We start from the raw sequence: 10,941 nt of genomic DNA, 5'->3' as shown, positions 1-10,941 counted from the left end.
ATGCAATATCAGGTTTTGTACATACATGTGCATACATAAGACTCCCAACGAGAGAAGCATAAGGCTTGCTAGCTATTTCTTTCTTCTCATACTCAGTCTTAGGGCATTAATCCTTACTGAGCTTTTCTCCCTTTGTCATGGGAACAACACAACCATTCGAGTATTCCATATTGAACCTTTTAAGTACATTTTCAACATATGCTCTCTGTGATAAACCAAGCAGTCATCTACTTCGATCTCTTGTGATCCGAATACCAAGAACAAAAACTGATTTTCCTATGCATTTCATCTCAAAATGTTTGGACAAAAATTTCTTAGTGTCACTCAGGAATGATGCATTATTGCATGCTAGTAATATGTCATCTACGTAAAGAATGAGAAAAATAAAATAGTTGCCATTCCATTTCCTGTAAACACACTCATCACTAGGACTCTTTTCGACACTTCAAATACTACTGTGTCAATGCCTGTTTCAATCCATAAATGGACTTGTTAAGTTTATAGACCAAATTATCTCTCCCTTCTTGAATGAAACCCTCTGGTTGCTTCATGTAGATCTCTTCTTCAATATCTCCATTCAAGAATGCAGTTTTAACGTCCATTTGATGCAGAAGTAGATCGAAGTGAGCCACTAATGCCATGATCACTCTAAAAGAGTCTTTTGTAGAGACTGAAGAGAATGTTTCATTGTAATAAACTCTTTCTTGTTGAGTATATCCCTTAGCTACAAGCCTAGCTTTGTATCTTTCGATATCACACTTGTGGTTGCTCAACCAACTCCTACACTTTGTTCTTATTCATGGAATCCAATTCTGATTGCATAGCTTCTTGCCAATATGCATTATTGAGACTCTCAATTGCCTTTTTGAAGTTTAATGGATCTTCTTCTTGGCTACTGAACTCAGCCTCTTGCAAATACACAAGGAAATCATTTGAGATTGCAGGTTTTCTTGTGCGAGTGGATCTTCTGGTTTCCATGCGCACAGGCTCAAGGTTCTCTTTTGAAAGGGTTGGTGCATTGTTCGACTGCACATGTTCTACTACAATTATCTCTTCTTGTTGAACAGCTTGTGTTGGTTCTGTAACTTGGTCGTTTTGCACTGGAATTGGTATAGCTACTTCATCTGTCATAGCATCACTTAGGTTTTCTTCTTGCATTGTTGTGGTCTCTTCATTCCAGTCAAGATTCTCTTCCTATTGATCATCATTAACTTCTTCAATGAACTTGGCTCTCCCAGTTTCAATGAATCTCAAAGTATGATTAGGGCAATAAAACATGTAACCCTTATTTCTTTTTGGATACCCTACAAAGAAGCATGTGATTGTTTTAGGGTCCAGCTTCTTCTCCATTGGATTGTATGCTCTTGCTTCTGCAGTGCATCCCCAAATTCTCTAGTGATTTAGCACTGGTTTTCTATTAGTCCACAACTCGAATGGTGTTTTAGGAACAGACTTGCTATGGACCATATTTAACAAGTAGTTTGTAGTTTTGATTGCTTCACCCCAAAGAAAAGTAAGCAGCTTCGAATTACTCATCATGCTTCTTACCATTTCAATCAAGGTTCTATTTCTTCTTTCACTAACTCCATTTTGCTCAAGGGTACCAGGATTGGTGTATTGAGCAACAATTCCATGCTCTTTGCAAAAACAATGCAAAAGGACTAGGCTGTCGACCAGACTCATTGAACTTTCCATAGTACTCTCTACCCCTATCAGACCTTACCACATTGATTTTTCACTCTAATTGATTCTCTACTTTTTCTTTATAAATTTTGAAAGCAACAAATGCACTAGACTTCTCAGTCAACAAGTATACATACCTAAACCTAGAAAAGTCATATGTGAATGTGATGAAATACTTGTAGCCATCATGTGTTTGTGTTAGGAAAGGTCCACAAATGTCTGTGTGGATTAGTTCTAGTAGCTTTTTACTTCTAGTTGAACCTTTCTTCTTCTTATTTGTCAACTTTCCCTTAATGCAGTTAGTGCAGATTTCGACCATAGTTCAGTGATGGCATAATTTGTTCTCTAGTTAATCTTTGCATTCTCTCTTTTGAAATATGCCTTAATCTCTTGTGCCATAACTTGGATGAGGTGTCGTTTGTCAATGTCCGTGTGTGCCCTATTGTGTTAACTACACTCATTGGTATATTGTAGTTAAGCTTGAACATGTCACCAGTCAACACTCCATCACCAATTAGGTTGGAACTTCGAAATATTGAAAAACCAATCTTATTAATATCAAACTTAAACTTTGATTTAACAAGTCTACTAACTAAGACTAAGTTCCTTCTCATGGAAGGTATATAAGCAACATCAACCAAATCTAGCAAAAAACCAAAAAATAATTCAAGCCAAACTATTCCAATGAACTTTACTGCAAGTCTAGCTCCATTGCCCACGAACACTGACACCTCATCCTTGTTTGGCACCCTCTTACTAATGTATCCCTGCAATGAGTTTGTTACATGAATTGTAGCACCAGTATCAAGCCACCAGGTATCAAAAGATATCTCAACCATATTTGATTCAAAGCAAACTGAAATTTTATGCACCATACCTTTGTTTTTCTTACTTTCTTTGTTTTCCTTCAAACGATTATACCTAGTGCACTCTTTTTTCTGATGTCTCACCTTCTTGTAGAAGAAACATTTCATTCCAACACCCTTATGAATTCTTAGATGGTTATTGCCCTTATTGACCCTTCATGCAACCCTTTTATTGTTTTTCTATGAAGGGTTATCCTTCTCATTGGGAGAATTTACAAGGTTGACATTCTGCACTGCATTGACTTGCTTCTTCCCCTTATCTTGTCGAATATTTTTCTCCTTATGCACACAAATGGCAATCAACTTGTTCAGGAGCCATTTTTCTTTCTGAGCTATGTAAGTACTCTTCAACTAAGAGTACTCAGGGGGTAAGGAATTCAAGGCAAGATGAACTAGAAAAAGGTCTTCTATCTTAATGTTAAGTGAATTAAGCTTTGCAACTACATCAACCATTGAGAAAATGTGCTCTCACATCACCAACAAGGTACTTAGTGGTTATATGAGTGTTCATGAGTGTTCATGTTTCTACTTTCTCGGATTCCTTGAACTTTGCTTCGATGGAGTCAAGGTATGCCTTAGCATTATCTGATTTATTGATTGCCCCTCGAACGAGATTAGACATTGATCTTTTGATTAGCAGTAATGCCATTATGTTAGCCTTAATCCATTTTTCATACTCATTCTTCTTTTATGCAGTTGTATATTCAGTAGGCTTGGCTGGTTCATTATCTCTTAAAGCTAAATTGAAATCCATGAGCCCTAGAGGTATTTCAATATCTTGCCTCCACTTCTAATAGTTGGTTCCATTGAATGTTTGAATTGAATTCAGGGAGCTAATTACTGAAAGATTTTCAAACGAAAAACAAGCATTCAAGACTTTATATTCTATGTAGCTGAAACAACTCAACCTTTGTTTGGTTTTTCAAGTTTAATTAGTATCGGTGCAAAACATATAAGTTGCACAAGTAATTGTACAACATGAAAGCCATCCACCTTTGTTTGGCAATTAACTTTCACAGCTCATGCATCTTATATATTCTCGCTGAGCTATCAGTAACCGAACCAATGTTGATTAGTCACACCTTTATTTTGGGATATAACCTCATTGTTATGGCTACTGATACAAGTTGATCAATTCAAAACTTGAATTTTTAGCAGTTCTTGAATGATTAGAACGAATTTTTTATGCTTCAATCATTCAATTACATCTCAAAAAACATTGATCATGATATAACTTTCAGCATGTTATGAACCTTAAAGCTTTCGATTTATCAGACATGCTTAACAATCAGAACTTCTAAAGCAAACAATTTCTTAGTTTTAATAGGCCAAAAACGGTTCTTTACACTAGTTATGCATGATAGACAGTTTTAGGGTTTCTGTGAATGAAAGCACAACACTCATGGCGCTTGTTTGCAGTCTCTTATGCATATTACTCAGTCTTATACTTAGTCGAGATTCTTATAGATATGCAAGGAAAGTATCTCAACCCTTTATACATGCAAGTCTTAACCATAGCAGAGGAAAAGAACCGGAATCGAAAATTTACAGAAACATCAGTTCATTCATATTGCATGCATGATTTCATGTATGTCAGTTCTTTATGGATTTTAATCACACAAACGTTGGCTCTGATACCAACTGTTAAACCTAATACGTTCATGTATAAGAAAACACTCATTGAACTAACCTTGAGAAGACATCTTCCTTTGCACAGCAAGCACTGCAGTAGCAGCAAGCAATCTCGAACCCTTTTGAACTTCAAAGGATGGTCTTCTGCACACTCACCACCACTGTATTACTCGAACCTATGGGGAGTTCTCTAAGTATATATTTCGATGGTGCATGCCCCCTTCCCTTGATATTTATACTACTACAACCCTAGCATACATTCCCATAAACATATGCTAATATTCCTTATTGCACAAGGATATAATCTACCAAATCTCAATCCAAATAGGATAGTATCAAGAGCCCTTATCTCCAATTATAACTAGGTTATATACCTTTACTTGGAGTCCAAGTTATAACTTATAACTAAACCCTAATCATACTTACATTCCACATCAATCCTTATTAACTATATTGACCTATTAACCGTTGGATTAGAGTCCAACATAACTAGAAGAATAAGGACGTCTAGGTCCTCTTTCGTACCAAGCACAAGGATGGTGAGAGCCTTGAGGACTATCTAAACCCATTCACTGAGGAGATGTCTACCATTAAGGAATCGTGAAGGGGTGATGCCCGAGACGAATATGCATAGATCATTGATCAATATTCCACAACTAGACAGAGGGAACGACCACCTGCTGCTTAGATTTTGTTTTTTTTTTTTGTTTTTACAAGGTCTAAAATGATGTCGTTTTCGTTTGGATTTCTCATAAAAAAAGAAAGTACTGCGCACACCGGAGGCTGCGCAGCAGCAGAGCAAACACGGAATTCTTGCAGGTTTCCGGCGAGAGGGGGGCCCTCCTTGCGCCTCTGTAGCTTCGCCATTGGAGGAAGTGATGATTCATGTGGACTGAACCGTTAGGCTGGAGTTCACCTCTGTGGACACATTTTCATCGTGATACATGGCATCCGGTCGAAGCCGATTAGTATTTGACATCCATTTGACAATGTCAAAGATGCTTTTAACATATCGAATTGCAAAAGCTTTCTGCAAACAACAACGAAATTTAAAACTGACAATAAAATCAAAGTATATTTTATCATACACAATTCGTTAATGACAGCGATAAAGAATAACAAATGTGATGATATAACAATGCCACCCAGTTGTACATTGGTTTTATACTGGACAAACAAATCGGATATACTAATGAATCCTCCTACAAACTATTTCTAAGGACCCTTTTCCCTTGTCTAAACAATTTCACAAAATGTCGCTTGGCAACGGAAACAATGATACATACATTTTTGCACTGAGAAGCATAGTTATCGTATACAAAATACAGGCCAAGCACAACGGAATTGCTTTGGTTAGGGGGATTGGCCGCCAACTACAGCTCTGTCATCAGTTCGCTGATATGGACTTCAATGCTCCGGTCATAATAACCAGCTCCCCATGGAACATTCTGGGGAAGAGCTCAACACTACTCGAAAACATTTCTCAGAGGTTAGCTCACCTGCTCTCCTATCAAATCAAGACCAACAACAAGAAAGGTGATCCCTTGAAATAGTAGGAAGTAGAAGTGAATTCCTTGGGCAGAAAGCAAGCTTCTTGCTGAAGCAGTCAACAGTACAAAGGCAATTACAAATTCCTTCCTGTATAAACGATTTCTTCTCTTTTTTCCAGTTTTTTTAGTTGTCTCGAGTTTAGTCAGCTCCTCAAGGCCCGATTCTGAGGCCGACCTATGAAGACTGGTAGTTGGCACTAGAGGCTCAGACTCCCTTTCAAAAGCAATTAGATCTGTCTCTGATGATCTTCCCAATTTCTTTGTAACTATCCACTCATAAGAACTCCCAAATTGAAACAATCCTGATATCATGGCATTAAATTTGGTCACCGACATGGTATTCTCAAACAGAAGGTAGGGGACGATAAATGGGAATGAACGTGGTGCAGGAAGGATATTCAAGACAGACATAATTCCAGGAACATAGCAAACAACCCATGCTGGTAGCTGAGCTTCTGGCAGGAACATTGTCAGTGGAAGAATGATGCAAAAGAGAGTGAATGAATAAAACGGCAGTATGAGCTTTCGCAGGAGGAAGAAGAGAAATATCAAATTCGCTTTCTTAGTCACACTCACCTGGAATATGAAAACAATAAAGGTTGCATTCATGTTTACTTAAATTGGAAAGAACCCTTATATTAAACAGCCAAATAATTCCTGACTTGAGGCTTAGATGACCACGCGAGTCTCTTTTTGTCATACTGTTCTAATAATTTAATGAACAGAAAAGAACTTCTATACCTTTGAACGGAGTATGTCAAAGAAACACATGCGGAATAACTGCATTGGACCAGAATGCCAGCGATGTTGCTGTTTCTTGTATGCCCCATAGGACTCTGGAAGTTCACAAAGGCACTACAAAAAGCAGCAAGTCAGCAAACAATACAAGTTTCAAATTGTACAAAGAAACTCTGACCATGGACACTACACAAACCTTAACATCATTCAGATATATGAACTTCCACCCACAAAGATGAGCGCGAACTGCAACATCCATATCCTCGACTGTAGTTCGTTCCAACCAACCACCACATTCCTCAAGAGCCTTAATCCTCCACACACCAGCTGTACCGTTAAAACCAAAGAAGTTGATAAACACACCATTGACTTGTTGTTCAACCTCAAAGTGGAACGACAAGTTTATGTTTTGCAGTCTAGTAAGCAAGTTCTCATCCTTGTTTACAAAAGACCACCTTGTCTGAACCAAGCCTAGATCATCATTCCCCTTCAAGACAAAATATAAAACCAACTTTCAGTCCAGTAAACAAGAAGCCCAAGCAATGAAATTGAAAAACTACATGACACCAGGTCAAGAGGTAGTTAGTATTTCCCAATGCCCCACATTGGTGACATTATTACGAAAAGAGCTAAGTTGAACATAAACTGACATTTGAGCTCACAGTTCTAGTGTATGAAAACGAGATACAAATTAAGTTTATAATAAAACATATAATATCCATATACCAAATTGCCAATGAGTGTGATTGAAATTTTCAGGCAATCTGGATAGGATGACCTTTACCAAGATGTCAAAGAAAATATGAGATTGAGAGGGAGGGTGAGCTCCTAATTGTCGCACTTTAGACATCATCAGAGAAGATTGTGATTTGTGAACCATGACTTAGTGTTTGCGGAAAATATACATATCCAGTCCTTGAAGTATTGTGTTTCCAGTCATTGAAGTATTGTGAACATATCACGTACACAACAGGAGTGTAATGAATGGTCCCATTCTATACAGCATATATTTATCCAAAACATTCAGCTGTTTAACCAGAATAGTGTGTTCTAGCAGGGATTGAAAAGTTACCTTAAAATATGGAACAGTTTTCTTCAAGAATTCAGGTTCCGGCTGAAAATCTGAATCAAATATGGCTACAAACTCGTAATTTTTAACATAATCGCAGCTCATAGCAGATTTCAGATTCCCTGCCTTATACCCTGTGCGTATCAGCCGATGTCTGTACAATATGGGAACACCCCGTTGTTGCCACTTGTTTACTTCTGCCTTAATAAGTTGTTGAACCTCTCTATCATCAGAATCGTCCAAAACCTGTACAAGCATTCTCTCCTTCGGCCAGTCCTGAATACAAACTGCGGCAATCGATTGATGGTAAACCTGTTCAACACCCAATACGAGCCCATATCAACACTCAAATGAGTGACAAGAGGTAGCTAGAAAGTGCAAGCGGAACACTTTTCACCCATCATTCTATCAGTGTATCCAAAAGAATAACGAATGAAGCCGGATTCTAACTTATCACTTCTCATTTGTTTTGGCAACTAAAATCTAGAACATATGAAATGCCATTCAAATTTCAAGCTCATGTAATATCATTCTACCATTTTATCCAAAAAGATGAAAGATTGAAGCTTGTATAACTAAAGAGCAACTGAAACATCTAAACGGTGTCGTTAGGAGGAGAAACCTACATCAGCTTACCTCCCTCTCATTGCACATAGGAATCTGCAGCAGCACCATCGGATAATCCTCCAAATTCACATTCTCAGCATTCCCCTCCTCCACATTGTTTGAGGAAGACGACGATGTCGTTTTGTACTCCATGACCGCCTTGGGCTTGACTCTACGGAACTTGATCCAGAAGCATCCGAGCACCAAAACAACGCGATCCACCGACTGAATCAGGAACAGCACAATGCAGACATTGGTGAAGCTCTGCAGCAGCGGAGCCAAGTAATTGACTCGAACGTGGAGCCAATTGGCGTACACGAGCTCCGCCAGCTCCCCCGATCTCACCGACGGCGGACTGAAATGCCATCCCTTGAAGTAAGCCACGAGCTCGAAGCAGAGCAGCAGCAGCACGACGATCAGAAAAACCTTAATGGCGCGGTAGAGGCGCGAGGAGGCCGAGTCAGCGGGCGAATCAGGCGAGGTGACGCGGCGATTGGCGGTCCGGAGGAGGACGAGAAAGGAGTTGCCGAGGGAGGTGAGGGAGGCGGCGATTTGCTGGAACTTGAGAAGGCAGACCCAGGACAGCTGGCGGGCGCTGCGGGAGCGGTCTTTTCCCACCGTCCGATCGGGGCCGGGGCTGTGGACATCGACGGTGAGGAGGTGGCTGGATTCGTCGGAGGAGAGGAGGAGGTCGTGGTTGGACTTTCTCTGCTTGTTCCACCATTCTTGAAACTCGTGGTTTTGAGCTCGAGACATTAATTTAATTAATTTAATTAAATAATAGTTGGCATTGGCATAGATAAATAGTTCGTCGTCGTCTCCTTCTTCCCAGATCTCTGTAATTTTCTGTGTAAAACTGCGACCCTGTTGTGCGTGGCGCCGAAAGAGGTGCGGGGGCTTTTTTCTCGCTAAATTTTGTAAGTGGGCCAATGTGACTTTTCACCTTCATTTTTTAATACTTTCCTTTTTTCTTTTTGTTTTTTGTGTTTTATATTGCATAAAATTTTGAGAATCTTAATGAAACATTCTTCGTACTATTTATTTTTAAAATTAAGAATATTTTTACTTTGAAAAGTCATTTCTGATATTATTTACTTACACTTTTATTTTTTCATTTTTATTAAAACTAAAGTTTTTGATGACTTTTTGTTAGTTTTCCTAGGCCTGACAATTCCTGACACGATTCGATAACCCGACACGACACGACACGAAATTAACAGGTGTTTGGGTCAACACGATAACAAATCGAGTGTTATCAGGTAACTCGGTAAGCACCTGTTAAGATAACGGGTAGGTTCGGGTATACACGTGGGTAACACGATACACGATAAGTAGAATATTAATTTAATAATTTTATAACCCTAAAAAATACTATAATAATTATACCCCCCAAAATATTATCTATAATAATTATATATATATATATATATATATATATATATATTAAGTTTTAAATTAAATTTTATACCCCTAAAAACTATAATAATTATAGGTACAAAATAAATAGATTTAAATCTACATAATAAATATATACACCATTGAACTTGATGGGATACACGAAACTAATTTCAACGATCCAACCGTTAAACTCGTTTGTATATGCTTCAAGATCGCGTCAGCAAAAAATGGCAAAAAAAAACATTCAGAGATCAAGTAACGGGACAAAACTTTTCGACGGTTTTAAAACAAAAAATCACGGTTTAACGATTATTTTAACTCCGATTTTGATGATTTTTTACAGCTACACTCTTTGACATTATATGAATACAATGAAAGAATTCGATTTTCAATTTAAAATATTTACACTAGTGGATACCACAAAATCTTATGTTATACTTAATGAAAGTATAAATAAACTTTAAGTGTTAGTGAATCTATCGTTTCGATGGAATACGAATTCTATGAAACTAATTTCAACGATCCAACCATCAAACTTGTTTGTATATGCTTCGAGATCGCATATGCCAAAAATCACAAAAAACAAACATTCAGAGATCAACTAATGAGAAAAAACTTTTCGACGATTATAAAACAAAAAATCACGATTTAACGGTTATTGTAACTCCGATTTTGATGATTTTTCACAACTACACTCATTAACCCTATATGAATACAATGAATTAATTCGATTTTCAATTTAAAATATTTACACTAGTGGATACCACAAAATCTTATGTTATACTTAATAAAAGTATAAATAAACTCTAAATGTTAGTGAATCTATTGTTTTGATGAGATACAAATTCTATGAAACTAATTTCAACGATCCAACCGTCAAACTTGTTTGTATATGCTTCGAGATCGGATACGCCAAAAATCACAAAAAACAAACATTCAGAGATCAAGTAATGAGACAAAACTTTTCGACGGTTATAAAACAAAAAATCACGATTTAACGGTTATTTTAACTCCGATTTTGATGATTTTTTACAACTACACTCCATGACCCTATATGAATACAATGAATGAATTTGATCGTCAATTTAAAATATTTACAAAAGTGGATACCACAAAATCTTATGTTATACTTAATGAAAGTATAAATAAACTCTAAGTGTTAGTGAATCTATTGTTTTGATGGGATACGAATTATATGAAACTAATTTTAAAAATCCAACTGTCAAACTTGTTTGTATATATTTCGAGATCGCATACGTCAAATATCACAAAAAACAAACATTCAGAGATTAAGTAATGAGACAAAAAAATTTTACGGTTATAAAACAAAAAATCACGATTTAACGGTTATTTTAACTTCGATTTTGAAGTTTTTTACAACTACACTCCTTTACCCTAT

At 37.3% G+C, this 10,941-nt stretch overlaps 1 protein-coding gene across 1 annotated transcript; it reads right to left on the bottom strand.

The window, feature by feature from the left end:
• Positions 1 to 5,229: 5,229 nt before the first annotated feature.
• On the bottom strand, positions 5,230 to 9,066 carry LOC103435891 (probable xyloglucan glycosyltransferase 6). Its single transcript, XM_008374319.4, has 5 exons — positions 8,175 to 9,066; positions 7,542 to 7,850; positions 6,666 to 6,956; positions 6,473 to 6,586; positions 5,230 to 6,307 (listed from the first exon to the last, which is right to left on the bottom strand). Exons 1-5 carry the CDS (start codon positions 8,898 to 8,900, stop codon positions 5,672 to 5,674), a joined length of 2,076 nt encoding a protein of 691 aa, XP_008372541.3. The 5' UTR covers positions 8,901 to 9,066; the 3' UTR covers positions 5,230 to 5,671.
• Between the last annotated feature and the right edge of the window lie 1,875 nt (positions 9,067 to 10,941).

Source organism: Malus domestica, chromosome 05 (genome assembly GCF_042453785.1).
Source record: "Malus domestica chromosome 05, GDT2T_hap1".
Classification (NCBI taxonomy): Eukaryota; Viridiplantae; Streptophyta; class Magnoliopsida; order Rosales; family Rosaceae; genus Malus; species Malus domestica.
Note: the sequence above shows the minus strand (reverse complement) of the source record. Positions and strands in the feature narration are given on the sequence as shown.